The sequence below is a fragment of the Moschus berezovskii genome, chromosome 1 (genome assembly GCF_049115385.1).
Source record: "Moschus berezovskii isolate FMDL1 chromosome 1, NW_MosBer_1.0, whole genome shotgun sequence".
Classification (NCBI taxonomy): Eukaryota; Metazoa; Chordata; class Mammalia; order Artiodactyla; family Moschidae; genus Moschus; species Moschus berezovskii.
Genome location: NC_142460.1, coordinates 73,326,006 through 73,344,390, shown reverse-complemented (window position 1 = coordinate 73,344,390; position 18,385 = coordinate 73,326,006). Strand labels below are relative to the sequence as shown.

The window sequence follows — 18,385 nt, the reverse complement described above, 5'->3', positions numbered from 1 at the left end:
TTTAACAAAAAGCAATTAGCTAATTTTTTGTTGCAATATATTTGGGATCCCTGTGAAAAGACAGCAACAAGGCAGTCAACAAATATTTTTTTGAGAATTGAACAGAAATGTGTTAGGCAATATGACAAGACCTGGTGAAGCTAAGTCTTATATAAAACACTGGCAGTGGCACTTAAGAGTATGCTCTAAAGTACAAAGATTAACTGTGAAGACCACAAATCTCAGTAAGCCCACCAACATACATACACATGGTGACTATATGCTCTTCTTCAAATTTGATAAAACTGCAACTGGGCACTGGTAACAATGAATAGCACTGTCCTCTCTCATTTTTATAGGAAGACTTAATTTTCAATTTCGAACTTAACTCAGTAAGGAGTTGAGAAGGACATATATTCTTAAGAATCTTTACAAAGAACTCTTCTCCTAGAGAAGTTCTGTCATCATGGGAGCAGCTAGCAATGGTCTACGTTGTTTATATTCCTCATGATTAGGAATTCTTTCTAAGTTTAAGACAGGTATTTCTCAGTTCAGTTTAGGAGACAAACCTGCCTTGTGATGATATCCTTATAGGTGACCCCAGGCCCAACAGGGAATATCATGGAGCTGCCCCTCCAGGAGAGACTGGGGGCTTCATTACTGCTAGAGAAAATTCTCCCTAGAACACCTGCTGAATAAGAGGCTTTTGTTGAGGCAAATATCTAATAAGCTACCTGGATCATTTAGAAAGGGCTAGTTTAAGTTTTCGGGGATTTCTCCTCCTGGACAGGACTTCCCTATTCATCCCAATCACTTCCTGTTTCTTTAGAAGATCAACTTAGGGGCTAAAGCTTTCTAAAGATTTTCCTCTGGCTGAATTTTCTCTGATATATGTATGTCACTTCTACTTTTTCTAGACAAGGTGAATTCAATTACTGACCTTATCATTAGACTGAGAAAACAAACATATTTAATACAATTACTAACATGGCCACCTCATGCGAAGAGTTGACTCACTGGAAAAGACTCTGACGCTGGGAGGGATTGGGGGCAGGAGGAGAAGGGGACGACAGAGGATGAGATGGCTGGATGGCATCACCAACTTGATGGACGTGAGTTTGAGTGAACTCCGGGAGTTGGTGATGGACAGGGAGGCCTGGCGTGCTGTGATTCATGGGGTTGCAAAGAGTCGGACACAACTCTTTGCGACTGAACTGAACTGCACTTGGAGTAACTTGACCAGTCACGTGAACCAACATTGTATTAATAGAAAGGACATGGCTTTTGTGTCAGACAAACATTCCTTCACTACTTTTTGTTGTGGACTGAAGGAAATAATTAAGACCACATCTTCACCTTCAGAACATAAACACTATCTGCTCCGTATTCCTTTTGTGAAGATGACATATTATGTTACTAAAGAGTCTGGTCCGGTGGCTCAGCCCAAATTATGCCCTCAATCAACAGTACAATTATTAGTTATAAGAATTTATTATTATTAACACTAATAAACTCTGTTAATACAATCCCCCCAAATTAGCTACAGATTGAAACCAGAATAAAGTGAAAAATTGCAACCTCAGAGGTTAATTATTAAATTTAATAATCTGTAGAATATTAAATTTGTCACATAATCATATAATACCCTCAAGAGCACAACAAGCTTGGTGATGCTGCAATACATAGCTTGACAGTTTTCTAGCTCTTCCACTGGCTCCCTCTGCTGTCGCTTTTATGCTGTAGGTTTATACTCCCTGACACTGTGTGTGTGTGCTCAATACCACAAAGCCTGTGTGGGTGTGCAGGTTCACTACCACAAAGCCTGTGCCAAATGCCTGCATGGCACACCCAGAGGCTCAGTGAAGAACTTCTGACCACACAGATGCATTACCTGTCAGCTGAGTTACCATGCAGTGTTCTGCGTCGAGGATTGAGAATGGTTCCTTGCCTTGCAAAAGAAACCACCACCCAATGTTTAGTAAGAACTATTTTTCCTCATCATCCAAAAGTATTTTTACCTATCTATAGGTACAGGGCAGTATTTTAAATGCTCAGTGTTGCTGTAAGCCTGATTTCCAAAGGATCATGCTGGTTGGAGGTGTATCAATGTATTTTAGCGGCCCAACGTTTCTAGAATCAACTAACAATAAAATTTTCATGGAATGACTCAACAGTAAGATATACTTTCTATAAAAATGCCTTTTCGCTTCTTAACTGGGGGAAGGAGTTGGAACTTATGCTACTGTCTGCAGCAGTGGGCATGGCTGACCTTTGTCTTGAGAGTCTTCTCTGGATTTCCAATACTGCAGACTATCTCTAAGGTCTCTCCTTGATGCTCTTTCTTGGTTCTCCCTTTCTATAGTGAGCCCTTAGATGTTCTCCCTCAGGGTTCTGTCTTGGGGCCCTCCCTCTTTTTCTTTATACTTTTTCTCTCAGTAATCTCATCTACTTCTAATATAAACATAGCTTATATAATGCTGTGTTATACTATTGTTCATTTCCTTGTATTTTTTTTTTTTCCTTATTTAAGGGACATACACATCCTTTCAAGTCAGAATAATATAGCTAAAACATGTCTTTCAGGGACAGGTCTGCCAGTGGAGGGAAGTGCATGTGATGTTACCCTCCTGGGTAGGGGGCAGTAGTGCCATACCGCATAGTAAGTTTGTGGCCATGTTTTTTTATTTTCCTCACATTGGATGGGGCGTGCCAATCTGTTATTTCCACTGCAGTCTCTCCTCTGTCTATCAAATAATGTTCTGATAAACAGGGTGGGTATTAAAAGTATGTGATGTACAGAGAAAGTGCCAAGAAAAATGATCACCCTCGTTGTTAAACTGCTAACTTTATAGCTGCCTGAGGTAGGGGAGCACATCAAGGAAAGAGGTGGCAAAGATTAAAAGCAAATTAGCCAGAAGTCTTCTGCAGGTATAACAGGTATCATAAACGCTGCAGTCTGGGAGGAAATGACCAACAATTGTTGAGTGAATGAACGAATCAAAGAACAAATGAACAGTATGAGATAATTGGTCTTCCTTCTCTTAAAAGAAATATTAATTCTTCCAATAAAACACGGAAAACTTTCACACCGATAAGCTGCAGTGTGAGTATATGGAATCTGTGTCAATTACAATGTTCCGTAACATATTGGGCATGCCATCATAAAAATGAATGCTTTAAAACTGCACCAATTACTTATATCCAATCATGACAATACCTTGGAGAGATTACGGTTGTATTTACATTGGCAAAGTAAAAACCTTCTAAGGGAAGTTTCAGTGTTCAAATGTATTTGTCTAAATTGTCCAGATTAGCTCCCTGTCTTCAAAGTAAACATGCAATTTTTCAACATAAAGGTATACTCCAGGTGTAAGAGTCAGCCACTTAGCAGAGAAGAGGATATGTGGACTGGTCATGGCTTTCAGAATTGTTAAATAATGGATGACAACAATTCCCTTCTGGCATTACATTTGGTCATTAGTCTTCAGTAAATGAGATCTAAACAGTGACAGATGTGTCAGTCTACATGTAAGCAACAAAAAATGCAGACAGGAAACTCATTTTGACCAACTTAATGGATCAGAGTCTGGAAATAGAGTGATGGCTCTTCAGATGGGCCAAGTGGAATCTAGATGAATTACAACCATCAATATGGAATGGGAGACAGGCTGAAATGTGAGGAAAACAGGTTCTATATTCTATTTCTTTCTAGATCTTGAAAAGCAGATATATCTTTTTCCCTTAAAATGTACACATTTATGAGGAACCTACAAGCAAAATGTTCCTTAGTTTTATGGTTCCATGCAGGTTACTTTAATGGGTTTTAAAATGATCAGATTTGGTTCAAAAGGAAAAGATACCCTTCTCAGCTTGTGAGACAGAGACCCAAGACTTGACATACAAGAAAAAATATATTCATTTAAAGAAATGCCCTGGGTTTACTGTTTTCTAAAAAGTGTGTTTCTAGGATAATTGTATTACACAATAAATGACCAACCTCTTCCTGGAGTTATGAACACTTGTAAATGAAATTAACACTAATGGTCTCTAAGAATTTTGCAAGCCTGATCTTAAGGACATTTACAAAGCTAAACATTCTTCAAGAGAAAACTGTTGCCCAAATGATATAAACATTTTTCTTCTAAGTGTACGTAATAGGACCAAGAATCTCTCAGAAAAGGGATGAGGGGTATAATGTGGCCCACTGGGCAAATTTCTATTATCTGCCCATTTCCTCCTCACTTAATCCTTTCCCTGTAAGTTCCCAGAGATACCAGAAGTGCCTTAGCAATGCTGATTTAATAACTTGTGGTAAAAATTAGCACCTATAGAGTAGTGATCTCAAACTGCAGTTCCCTAAGTGGAAACCTGTTGAAAATGCAAATTATCGGTCCCACTGCAGATTTATTAAATAAGAAACTTTGGGGGTGGGGTTCAGCAAGACTTTGAACAAGTCTTCGAGGGAACTCTGATGTGTTTCAAAGTTGGAGAGCCTCTGGTAAAGACTAATTAAAACAAGAATTTTAAGAGCCTTTGTGTTTTCTCAAAGGTGATGGGTGTTTTATGAAATAATTATAAAAGCTTTAGGGATACGATCACAGTAATTATAGGCTATTCTATTTCTACTGTAATAAATACACTCACAGCAGATCTTAGTAGATAATTTAATAAGTCCATCTAGTTAGTATAGTTTAGATTTGAATAAACCAGTGCAATACTCAGCTGACAATATGATCAGATCATAACATGAGAGAGATTGAAACTTAAGAGTTCTCTTGGGTCAGCTGAGGAAAGTGACTGGAGGTTATATATATCCTTAGAGAACCCTGCATTGTACTATCAGTTCAGTTCAGTTCAGTTCAGTCGCTCAGTAATGTCCGACTCTTTGTGACCCCATGAATCACAGCACGCCAGGCTTCCCTGTCCATCACCAACTCCCGGAGTCCACACAAACCCATGTCCATCGAGTCGGTGATGCCATCCAGCCATCTCATCCTCTGTTGTCCCCTTCTCCTCCTGCCCCCAATCCCTCCCAGCATCAGGGTCTTTTCCAATGAGTCAACTCTTCGCATGAGGTGGCCAAAGTATTAGAGCTTCAGCCTCAGCATCAGTCCTTCCAATGAGCACCCAGGACTGGTCTCCTTTAGGATGGACTGGTTGGATCTCCTTGCAATCCAAGGGACTCTCAAGAGTCTTCTCCAGAACCATAGTTCAAAAGCACCTCTTATATAATCATATATAGCATTTACAATTAAACAGCTACATATGTAATGATTTAATCTGCTTAGGAATTGTAAGGGCTCTTAATTATCAACCTACACAAAATAAAACCAGGAAAAATAATACACTGAGTTGAGATGGGAACTGTATTTGATTCCAAAGCAGAACATTTTATTTTGGTTTTCCATCGTGCATGCCTTCCTCTGTTAGGGCCTTGAAACAAGTCCTAAGGAGTTTTCAAATTAATTTTTTTAAAGCTTCCTCAAATCTTATACATGCATGGTCAGAAATCCTCAGAAAACAAGTGCCATTGAGTATAGAGAAGTGACATCTGGAAATGTCTTCCTGCACAATTCCTAAGGAAAGAGAGGTTCTTTACTAGGAAAAAAAAAACAAACTTTCTTTTTGAGGAGTGAGTGTACAAGAACAAATTAATTCAAAAGAGGCATGGGATCTCATTCTCCAGAGTCACAAGACAATGGCTGCTTCACCTTCACACTGCTTCCTTGAGCTGCCCAGGGCTTCGGGACACCTAATAAATCTGATGGTGCTATCACTTAAATAAGAACCACACTCTAAGTGATAGGACCTGTGAGAAATGCATCAGCTGAGATATGCTATACAAACATTCTTAATTAAATTGAAAACTCTTGGTAAATAAGGCATACGTAAATATCAGATGTGTCAAAGACAAGCCACAACCTTTCTGATATTCATGAGTATAGAATTTAAATATATAGCAAATAAATTGTGTTTTGAAGGAACTGTTTCTAAAAAGTTTGATGGGACCAATCAGGTAACAACACTAAAAACATTTATAGTCATGTCAAAATTCTTTTTTATCTTTGAAAAAATTATTAGCATCAAGTAAATGGATATCAATGACTAGAGGAGAGCAAGGAAATATAAAACGAAACTATCCCCTCGACAGTGAAAATACCAGCCTGCTTATCATAATGAAAAATTATGATAAAACCTTTTAATTTATTCAGATTCATCAAGCAAATTGTTCTTAGTGAAATGATACCATTATGATATTCTGGTTACCACTTTTATAGAATAGCCCTCAACAACTATAGCAACACTATGGCAGAGAAGTCTTACAGATAAGCAAGCCAACTGGTAGGATCAAGTTGTGCTGGTTGACGCAAGTGTCCCAAGAAGAAGCAGAATTTTTTAAAAAACTGCTAGAGCTAAAAGTAATTTTTTCTCATTTTCAAAGTAAGATGCTGGGTTTTCTCCTGCCAAAAGGATATCATTTTACATTTCATTTATGAAGCACTCTTTATGCAAATGAATCAAAGTGATTCAATACATCAATATTAAACAGAACAGTCCTGCTTGTCATTTTCTCTCATCCCTATAAAAAAGTGCTTAGGTTATGATATGCATTTTTGGTTGAAATTAATAAAAAGGAAAATGGGGAGAAACCTAAAGGAGATGGTATCTTATTTTTGCAAAAGGGACATATTTTATTATTTGTCATATAGTGCTTATTAGAAATGAGCATATGATTGAGGCCAGGGCTTTTGTGGCAAAATAAAGAATATCAGATTGCCTTCTCATCATAGCAACCAAGAAAATGCTCTCCAGTGTGTGCTCTCTCTCTGGCTGACTATCCAGAGAAATCTGAGATCCTGCAAGAGCTGACCCGACCTAAGCCTGGGATTAAACGCTAATATAAATACTGGCTGAAGCTACATCACAGTGTAATCTAACAGGTCGTATTCACCCTGCATTCACTGTGAGACGCATTCATCAACAATAGCGTCTAATTTTGCTACTGAAAAAATTTAATAAATAAATTGGAATCCTATGGCCATCATGTTGACAATTTTCCTAAGCTTTTTTAAAAGCAAGTTAAAAACAAGGTAAAATGAAATAAATGAAAAACTGTTATTATAGATGAACTCTTTAGTGAATGTTTATAAAATAGGTATAAAATCTGGAGACGATCTATGATTACAGAAAAGCAGCAGAAAACAATAAACAGTCTGCCATGTATATTCTATTCGTAATGGCAAGAGGCATGCCTGAAATTCTCTATAGGTGACAAAATTCTATTCCAATACTTTCTGCGCTCAGTAAATTTTCTGAACACAATATATATATTAAAAAAAAGCCATACCTCTGCAAACTGAAACAAGGCTGATGCTTGACACTGTTTTGAAGGAGCATCAGGGTGGGATGTACTTGAAGATATCTGAAAAGAAACATGTAATTTTTTAAAGCACAAAGACATTTTTTCCATAACAGACTAATAGATCTGCCATATATTTCCCCTGTAGACACTGATAAAGACTAAGACATGAGTCATCACCCTCAATCCCTTTTAGAAAAACAGTATCAATGATAAATGAAGACAAAGGCCATGTTTCTAAAAACAGACATGGAAAGAAGAAAAAAGGCTGAGTTTGGCTCATTTTCCATGTCTCTTGTACGGGGATCAGATCTGTACCAAACAGCAGTTGAGGAGACCTATAGAGATAGACTTATTTCAGTGATTTTTAAAAATATAATATTAAATGTTGGGAGCTGCAAGTAAAATCTCTCTCTTACTTACAAAACTCCCTTTAAGCTGTTCTCTGTTTACAGGCAGCTCTGAGACTGTGTTGGGGACACAAACCATGCGGGTCAGAGTATCTGGGATTGAATCTTAGCTCTGCTACTCACCAGCTACAAGACCTTGGGCAGCTCAGCTAATCTCTGGAGACTTATTTTACCCAACTGTAAATTGATGGTGATGATAATCCCATTTTATAGGATTATGGTGAGAAGAAAATAAGTCACAGAAAATACTGCCTGATATGGAAACAGAATTCAATAAACCGTTCACTGACTATGAGTAGCGTTTTTTTCTTTTCTAACACCATGCATCTTCCCACCTACCACCGCCCCCTGCACCCACCCACACACAACCCTCAGGTCTCTGACAGTAGATAGGGGATTCTGTCACACCATACTTGATTCAACTAGGAGAACTTTTGCTCCTACTAGTGCTTATTCAAACTTTATTAAAGGTTTTCTCTGAGGGCCAAGTATTTCTAAAGGAAATACTTCTCAAGGATGTTTTGAAGCCAAGTCAGTTATTAATTTTGGTTTCAAAGTGAACAAACCTTCTATCCAGCTACAAAATAGGGTGAAAATGAGTCACAAAACCAGAAAGTGTAGGCACTATAATTCAGCCCATTCCCAGTCCCCCAAAAGTTTCTTCAATTAACTGTGGTCACTGACTCCATCAAAGGCAACTTACTAAGCAATACATGCACCTGAACCATAACTCTTCATAAGAATTCATAGGAATCATTTTTCATATTAATCAAATTAACTTGGTTAGAAAGACAATGGAGCCAGTTCATGATACAACACTGAAGTCACTTTTAGAGATAAGGAATAATTAGAAGAGAGACCTGATTGAATTACCGACTCTATTTACAGCTGAAGGCACTAGGAAAATTTTCATTTCACTGTATTTTTTTAATCAAACAAGCATTTTTAGAATAAATCTCAGTAAAAAAAAAAAAAGAGAGAGAAATAAAGAAAAAAGATCTCCCATATCCTATTAACAAACTATATATACACAAATGGTCATAAATGGCTAAGATAAAACCAAGTACTCTGAAGACACTTGAGGATAAATTTGCAGAACTCTTCTTGGTCAAATCATGAAACCTATCATTTCAAAAGACCTCCATGTGAGAGCTGTGACAGACTGCAGATATGAATCCATAAAGATGTCCTGGGAATTACAGACCTACAGTCTATCATTTAAACTTATAAAAGTCATGTCTTATTTCAGACATGACTTCTCACTCCTACCAACCCTCCATAAAGTTAAAGAAAACAAATAGTTTGTGTAAGGGGAAATACATGCCCTTCAAAGTTTAAGTCAGAGAGTAAACCAAATAGAACCAGTGGTATAAACCATCTAGATTTCTGAAAAGCACTCCACAAGTTTTTAAATAAAAGGTGGTTTCTATAAATTAATATTGAGGAGAGGAGATTCTGACATGAATAGCGAGCTCCTGAAGAAATGGCAGATTAGGGTCAAGGATATTTTTGGAATCTTTAGTTTGCTATACTAACCAAAAAAAGTGCACATGTGTCAAAATACCAAAAATTTCATATGAAATCTGAGAGATTTCACTAAATCTTCAGGGGCTCAGGGATCACTAGTTAAGAATCTCTGCTTTCAAAGCCAGCACTAACACTATTTAATATGTATAAAACTATGTTTAAAAGGGAGTGCAGACTGAACACTCTACTATATTAAATTCCTGAGGAAACAATATACAAGACAATTAGAATTCATGGCACATCTCACAGAGAGCAGACAGGAAAGTGATAGATAAGGAGCATTATGTGAGCAAATATATAACATAACATTTTGGTGATATCAGCAGAACATTTAGGCATATTACCAACAATGTCATAAAAGGAATGACCTAATATGCCAGTGTGAAAAGTAATTCTGTCAATGAAATGTTGAGAACCACCAGGCAAGGACACTAGAGAAGAAAAAAGTCTGAAACTAAAAATATGTTCTCCTTGTACAAAACTGTACCACAAGGGGCAAACATTAGGAGGGATGACAGTGTGAGAGAAGGTCTAGTGAAAGACGATTCAAACGATCAAGGGAGGACCATGTGGTTTAATGCTGAGAAAAAATTAATCAATGATGACTCCATATTGAGTTCCAGGGTAAATGCAGATATTTGGGGAAGCAGTCTTAACCTTTAGACTTGATATCAAGGATAATGTGTTTTCCACATCATCTGTATGTTAGAGACATACTGAGCCAAACAGGTCTAACATTAAGACATAAGACTTTGAAAACTGCCAACTGCATGCTAAAGTTTCAATTAAGAGAAAAGTGTTTTGAAAATAAATAAAAAGGAATGCACAGCCAATAACCATGAGACACCTCTATCTTCTGATTCAATACCTGTTAAATTAACACCTGATAAATAACTTCTAACAATAATTCAATTATATTCTTAACTTTCCTAGCCCTGAATAAAAATTAGTGATGAGGTTTAAGGGAAATAACATTCAGTATGAGTTAATAACACGTTTCTAGAAATATATTTATTCCTTGATTAAGAGACTCTAGAGTTTCAAAATTTGGTTTATTTTCCCATTTATGATTATTTGATCTAAGAACGAAGAGTTCTTCATTGCTTTAAGTTACTGGCATCAGTCAAAATTAAAGCTCACTTTATAATTTCATTAAGTATAGATTGCAACATGCATATTACCTCGGCAAACTGAAATAATGGTGACTTCTGACGCAATTCAGAGGATTCTGAAACATCAGGCCTGCAAGTGCCAGAGGAGATCTAAAACAAAGAAAGGTGGCGTGAGGCATCACACAAAAGCTCCTGGACGACAAGAGAGGACAAATGTCACCTAAAACATTCCCATTTAAGGAAGGAATGGTTTTCATTCCCAAATTTGAAGCAGTACTGTGACAAAAAGATAGTTATATTCTGCAAAGTCTTATACATGGTTTTATAAAGTTTTATATATTCATTCATTTGCTAAATATCATGCCATAAATAGCAGGAGATAGACAAAGCAATGCATTTCATGATGATCAACCAAAGAGAAATTTCTACAATGACACTCGTTTGATCTCTTGGTTTTCTACAACCAAAATCAATGAATATCTACTTTTTCCACATTCTGCATTTCCCCAATATTTCATATCACTTGACTATATGAAAACACAAATGAGTTTTGATCATTATAAACCTTTTGGGAAAATAAACCTAAGGTCAAATTTTTGTGTTCCAGGGTTTTCCTGAATTTATATACAAGTCTCAATCTTAGAAAAGTTAGTATTATTTTCCTAAGAGAAATTTCTTTTATAATATATTCTTGTATATTATTTACTATATTTGGTAAACATTTAACACTCTAAAATCCTTACTTGTGATTTTCACTATTAACAATAGTTACAGAAACACTCCTGACTTTTTTAAATAAAAATTCTTGCTGTTAATCAAGTACTATTCTCAGGATACATATTTTCTTTTTTACTGAATGTTAAAATTGACTACATTTGGGTGAAATAATCACTTTGGTAGCCTGTAATTCAAAAGTCATAGGAGTCATGGCACGCTAGGAGGGAAGAATTTCAGTATCCCTCTGATCTACCCCTTTTTACAGATAAAGGACATAGGATGAGAGAGGTAAATGACACCTCTACTCGCCAACAATCAACGACCACTGACCACCACAAGACATAAGAATGTGTTTATGCTCCAGCTTCTCCCAGGGATTTTGTTTAACGCAGAATCCTCAACATTGCCTGGGCGCAATGTAGATACTCAAGTACTTATTGAATTAACTGAATTAAAATTGATGACATGTCTTTTAAATACCAAATCAGTGTGTCCCCTCTCTTTTCTTCCCTGAATGGCAAAAGTTAGAGAATCTTAGGGAACAAGTTATCTTTTACTCTAGGGGAAAAATGAAAGTTAAAAATACTTTTTAGAAACCTGTTTCTGAAAACAAAATAATCCAAGATCACTGTTTAAAATCTGAAAAAAAAAAAAAATACAGACGTGAACTCTATCTACAATGCTATGTCCCAAAGATAAGCACTGCTAGAATTCCATGTATATTCCTGAAGTTGTGTGTAGAGATAATGGGATGTTATACTAGTTACAAAATGTTTACGTTTAATAGTACATTGATTTTCTTGTGTTACTAAACCTTTCCCTATGTAATTTTAATAACTGCATGTGATTAGATGGTTGAATCTATGGGAAGAGCTGGCAGTGACCCAGCTTATATTCCTAAAACCACAGTTTCACACTGAAGATGTGTTTTCTAACAACCATTGAACAGAAGCAAGTATTTAAAATTTTAATTGTCACCTTTGGATTTGAAAGACTAATGGCCACCTTCTTTCAGTGATAAGCTCCACAGAAAAGGTACAGAAGCTTTAATTAATTTGCCACCTGTGGTTTGGCTGCCAAAGCCTGATTCCCTTGCTGTCCTTAACTATTTGACAACAACTGTGCCAAAAAGTCCAGTAGTTTTTATTTGCTTTCTAAATATTTGATCCAAGGAGACATAAAATGTACTTTAAAAAGATCAGCAAATCCTGAAATTACTAGCCATAAGAAATTCCTTTCTTGGAAGGAATACTTAAATAAAACTCCATATAGTTTCTGAACAATGAAAAAATCAACACTGTTCTGGTTTATAAGGAATCCTATGTGTTTAGCCCCTAGATACCTTAGTAAATAATCAAAATGTTATTTTATTTTGATTTCCCTGGGAATTCCCAGGCAGTCCAACGGTTAAGGATTTGGCGCTTTCACTGCCGTGGCCTGCTTTCAATCCCTAGCCAGGGAACTATGATCCCACAAGCTGCATGACCAAAAAAGCTAATTAAAAAAAAATTGAGCCCAGGACTAAATGAAAATGAGGTGACTTGGTAAAACTTTAATAATGTAGGTGGCACACATGACAAATCCATAGAAATATTTAGAATTAAGTATATTATCATATCAGGGAGCTACCCTATATAAAGTCTATACAATACACAAACATATTTTTACTTTTGATCCCATGATGCATAAGACAGTTATCATTTATGAGATTAGTTTCCCCATGGCTCAATTAAGAGTTCATATTAACTGTAAGAAGAAAAGTCAACTTTCTTTTAAGTGCCATTGTGGATAATCTGGCCATGCCTATACATCCAGCCATAAAAGTTTAAAGGTAAATTAAGAGCCCCTGCAAATCATTATGATGGATGGTTTTAAGTAAAACTTTCTGCTAATATGAAGAATCTAAATGTGAGTAATTATCAAGATGTTTATAACCCTATATATATATATATATTTTTTTTTTTTTTTTCCACTCAGTTTTGTCTCTTTGTGACCCCAGGCTTCTCTATTGATGGAATTCTCCAGGCAAGAATACTGGAATGGGTAGCCATTATCTTCTTCAGAGGATCTTCCTGACCCAGGGATGAGTCTGGTTCTCCTGTATTGCAGGTGGATTCTTTACCATCTAAGCCATGAGGGGAGCCCCCATAGCCCTACACATTATGTCAACTGTACTATGCAATCAGAGATGTTTATGTGAGCAAGTTTGTGCTGCCCATGGACTAGATGCACAGGGAATATCTGTTGACTGACTTGATTCTCCATGTTTACAAATATGAAGAATATCAATGACCTGGCCAGGAATCACACAACAAAGACTGTTCAATGGTTAGAACAGCTATTACAGCCACTGAGGCTGTGCATTTTACTGCAGTGGATAATGTCTTCTTTTAAAATCTAGTTTTTCTTACTTTAAAGCACTGTAGATTTAGCCTTTATCTTCAGTGTAGTATAATGGAAATAGAACAAAATTAGGAGCCAGAAGAACTGGCTTACTACTAAACTATGTGGTTACCTGACTTTCTAGTTCACAGAATAGAAGGAGCAAATCAGAAGGGGCCAAGAGTGGGGATAAGACAAAGGAAGAGTGTTGAAAAAGAAACAATGCCACCAGCAACAAGACACAGAGGGAAAAGACAGAAGAACTGTAGACACAATATGTTTTAAATTTTATTGAAGTATAGTTGACTTAGTTTCAGTTCAGTTCAGTTCAGTTCAGTCGCTCAGTCATGTCCAACTCTCTGCGACCCCATGAATCACAGCACGCCAGGCCTCCCTGTCCATCACCAGCTCCCGGAGTACACTCAAACTCATGTCCACAGAGTCGGTGATGCCATCCAGCCATCTCATTCTCGGTCGTCCCCTTCTCCTCCCGCCCCCAACCCTTCCCAGCATCAGAGTCTTTTCCAGTGAGTTAACTCGTCGCATGAGGTGGCCAAAGTACTGCAGTTTACTTAACCAAAATATTGGGTTTATGATAGACTTAAGGGTGTACTGTATAATATAGGGAATATAGCCAATATTTTGTAATAACTGTAAATGGAAAGTAACCTTCCAAAATTGTATTACAATTTTAAAAAATCTCAGTTACTTAGAAAAGTAGGCTATCACAAAAATTAAAAAAAAAAAAAATACAACAAAGTAGATCAAGTGGTCCTGAAGTTTCCCTTGAGTGTAAGTAAGTTAATTTTTATAACTATGATTCTAAGTTGTCAAGATAAGGATAATTATAAAATGTATCCTTTATTTTAAAAAGGCAGAAATAAATGTGTGTGATACATGCTAGACCTACTTCCACCTAAAAGCTCAAAATGTAAAAACGGCTCAATGACATGGAAAACGTACTGAGGTAGAATTCACTCTTGCATGTCTGAAAATGAGGCATGCAGTGCAAGTGTACCTGTTTGTGCAAACGTGAATGTTTGATAAAGAAATCTGGCACCATACCCACATGGAAGGAAGAGGTTATTTCCGACAAAAGGCTCCTATTTAAGAAATGCTATTAGAGGGTCCTAGACCTTGGGGTCACAATCCACTCCAGCACTCTCAACTGCAAAATCCCATGGATGGAGGAGCCTGGTAGGCTGCAGTTCGTGGGGTCGCTAAGAGTTGGCACAACTGAGCGACTTCACTTTCACTTTCCTGTATTGGAGAAGGAAATGGCAACCCACTCCAGTGTTCTTGCCTGGAGAATCCCAGGGATGGAGGAGCCTGGTGGGCTTCTGTCTATGGGGTCGCACAGAATCGGACACGACTGAAGTGACTTAGCAGCAGCAGCAGCAGACCTTGGGGTATCACTTTGCTGTTTGTATTTCAGTTCAGTTCAGTTCAGTTCAGTCACTCAGTCGTGTCCGACTCTCCGCGACCCCATGAATCACAGCACGCCAGGCCTCCCTGTCCATCACCAACTCCCGGAGTACACTCAAACTCATGTCCACAGAGTCGGTGATGCCATCCAGCCATCTCATTCTCAGTATTCTAAATTACTTATTAAGTGGGATATGGCTAAATATAACAAAATATAGAGATTAAAGGTATTTGTCCATTAATTAAGAAGGAAGAAAAATGCCAAATGAGTAGACGTTCAGTAAAAGGAGAAAAAAACTCAAGTAGTTGTTTCTAGAAGTAGTTTCTGAAATAATCCATAAAGCCACTAGGTGTTGCTATATGCCCAATAAAGAAAACTGCTAAAGGGCTTTTAAACGCAGTTTTGTTAGCCACATACATGTTCAACTTCCCTTAAATACAATCTTCCCTTTAAATTAGCTATAATTCTCAATAACCAAGGAAGGGGAATGATTAGTATAATTAAGAATTATGACGAGGTAGTATTTTTCCTACAGGCAAAATGTACATCGTAATAACGAGAGACACAGAAACATGACCCAGTCCCTTTATATAAAACAAAATCAAGCCAGTTAGATGCACTGTAAGTGGTCTGGAAAGCTAGGTTTTATTAAGGCCATTCCTACTTCTCAAGGCAGAAAACCACAGTCACAGAGCTGGACTGTAATGAACACACAGTCAACCGAAGCTATGAAGTGCACTGGTCCTATCTGAGCTCCACATCCCTGCCCCTGCTAATTCAAACATTTATTGATTACTGCTTCCCTTGTGGCTCAGCTGGTAAAGAATCTGCCTGCAATGCGGGAGACCTGGGTTCGATCCCTGGGTTGGGAAGATCCCCTGGAGGAGGGAAAGGCTACCCACTCCAGTATTCTGGCCTGGAGAATTCCATGGACATGAATCGCAAAGAGTTGGACACGACTGAGCGACTTTCACTTTCACTTCACTCCTTCAATAAATATTCAGTAAACACCTACTATGTGCCAGAACAAAGACTGCTGCTCTCTTTTAAGAAGCCTACATTCCACCTGTGTGCCTTGTATGTCAAGGAGTAAAATACCCTAAGGGGATGGGTCTAGCCCATAAGGTGCTTGTGGTTCAAGTGCAGGAGACAGCTACACATTAAGAATAGACGTGCCTCTTGGTGGAATATTATAAGGTCTATGGGAGGACAGAGAAGCAGCCTTCATTCTTTCTGGAGGTGGATGGGAGAAGTAAGATAAGTAGCATCTGAGATACCCCTAGAAGGAACATCATAATCGTGGAAATGATGTGGTAAGAGCAGGGGCAAAGTACGCGTGGCGTGCCCTGTGTATATGAGCATCAGCGATTTTCCCAGTGTGGCTGAAGACTGAGATGTCTGGGAATGTGGTGGGAGATGAACTGACCTGAGAGGAACTTCAATGCTACTTTAATAAGTCTGATGATTACACTGAAGGCAATGGGGAGTCAGCCAAGGTTTATAGTCAGAGGAGTGGCATGATGAGAGATGTGTAGTCAGAGAGTGCTTTCAGTGGAATGCAGGATGACTCTGGCTAGGGAGTGACTGGAGGCAGGAGACTAATTAGAAGGTTAAGGAAATAAACCAGCTAAGATGCGGGGCCCCAATTCAATCAGAGATGGCATTTGCCAGGCCTCAGTAACTACTGGGAAGGGTATCAAGGCTGAGGGAGAGGGGCCAGTAAGTGCCAGTGTTTCTAAGGTAAGTCTGTCTTCGGGAAGAGAGGGGTTGTGAGCAGAGGAGTCCCTTTCAGAGTTCAAGTGTAAAGATCTGGATGACTCTGAGGCCCACACACTGACTCTTACCCTCACTCAACCTGGCCCAGGCTTTCCCACAGTTGGCAGTTTTTACAAAGGATCCTTCTATACCAGCATCTGGGTGATCACTTAATTTACATTTAATATGAGATGTTAAATGGACTTAAGCTTTCAAACACAGGTGAACTCAATGTAAGTATATTATATCCAAGTAAGTCCTTCAAAATCTACTTAAGGACTAAAATGGAGCCACTCTTAATTAAGCCTAAACGAGGTTAAGGAGTACCTGAGGACTAAAGAAGTGCACTTGACCGATAGATGCCAGGGCTGGGGTGCAGCTGAAAGAGAATCGGGCCATCCTGGGGATCACACCAAACAGTACCACACAGAACTGAGAATTCCTTGAAACTAGAATGTAGATCAAGTCACCCTGGGCTGACAGGAAGGATAAGTCCCTGGTTTTCCTTAGGGCACCCAGGGCCACCAGAGTCAAGCTTCCTGTCATTCTAAGCCATGTGGCAGAGCACTAGGATTGAAGTTCAAGTCAGACTCCAGGCCACTTCTATAAAGTGCTACAGACACTGAGACAAACCAGAGCATCTGCCCGCCTCAGTTTCCTCATTTGATAAAACAGGTAATGACGCTACTGACTTCTTCACAGGACACAGTGAGGACAGAACACAGTTGTGTACATAAATACACTGTCGACAACAACGCAGCAGCACAGTCCCACCCTTCTCGTTCATCCTCTTCTTTATCTTCTTTCCCCGCTCACTTGCTGACCACCTTTCCCATTCCCCCTTTCCACCACCTCTGGGAAACTGAGGGGCTCCTCTGAGCTCATCAGCATCTTGAGCAATGTGGCCTGGGAACTCATTGAGGACAGGTGCCTGTCAATCAGGTTGGGCAGAAGGACTTGATTCTCTGGCTTTGAGCCCCACTGTTAGAGATGGAAGATGCTGGGCCGGATGGGCAGCAAGCAGTGGCATATTATAAAAAGGAAGGGTCTCTACGCAGAACTGAGAAAGTTGAAAGAGCCCATCTAATGTTAATTTAAATATAAATATAGTATTTCCTTACTATGTTTAAAAGCTATAAAACTGTGAGAAGGGAATTAAAAGCTTTGAAAAGTGAAAGTGAAGTCACTCAGTCGTGTCCAACTCTGCAACACATGGACTGTAGCCTATCAGGCTCCTCTGTCCATGGGATTGTCCAGGCAAGAGTACTGGAGTGGGTTGCCATTTCCTTCTCCAGGGGATATTCCCAACCCAGGGATAGAACCTGGGTCTCCCTCATTGTAGGCAGATGCTTTTACCGTCTGAGCCACCAGGGAAGCCCATATATTAAAAGCTTTGGTGGGGGACAAAAGTTGTGAAGGGGGCAAGAGTTGGGGGTAGGGTTGGAATTCAGTGGATTTTAGCATCCTGGAGTGGTCAAATATAGCAGCCTAAGAGAGGCAGAAGTCACAGTAGCTCAATGTTACCACAGGTAGTAAAAATAACTGTCCCACTTCACTGATATGAGAAATTATAAGAAAAGGGAAAATTTTCAATTTTACCAAAATCTGTATTTGTTTTAAATTTAAAACTCACAGTGTTTTAAATATGGACATATTCATTAATTTAACAAATACTGGTATTACCACCTTTTCTTTATCTCATTTCACCCACGTCATT

The 18,385-nt window shown here is 38.4% G+C and overlaps 1 protein-coding gene across 16 annotated transcripts in view; it reads right to left on the bottom strand.

Annotated features, from left to right (window-relative positions):
• The window catches only part of BBX (BBX high mobility group box domain containing), a 298,700-nt gene that overhangs the window by 53,349 nt on the left and 226,966 nt on the right, over window positions 1-18,385 (bottom strand). For all 16 annotated transcript variants that reach the window (XM_055418693.2, XM_055418272.2, XM_088836741.1 and 13 more), the window contains 2 exons: window positions 10,458-10,538; window positions 7,328-7,402 (listed from right to left, as the gene is read on the bottom strand). In XM_055418693.2, coding sequence (XP_055274668.1) covers window positions 7,328-7,402; window positions 10,458-10,538 — 156 coding nt within the window. The remainder of the gene's footprint in view (window positions 1-7,327; window positions 7,403-10,457; window positions 10,539-18,385) is intronic.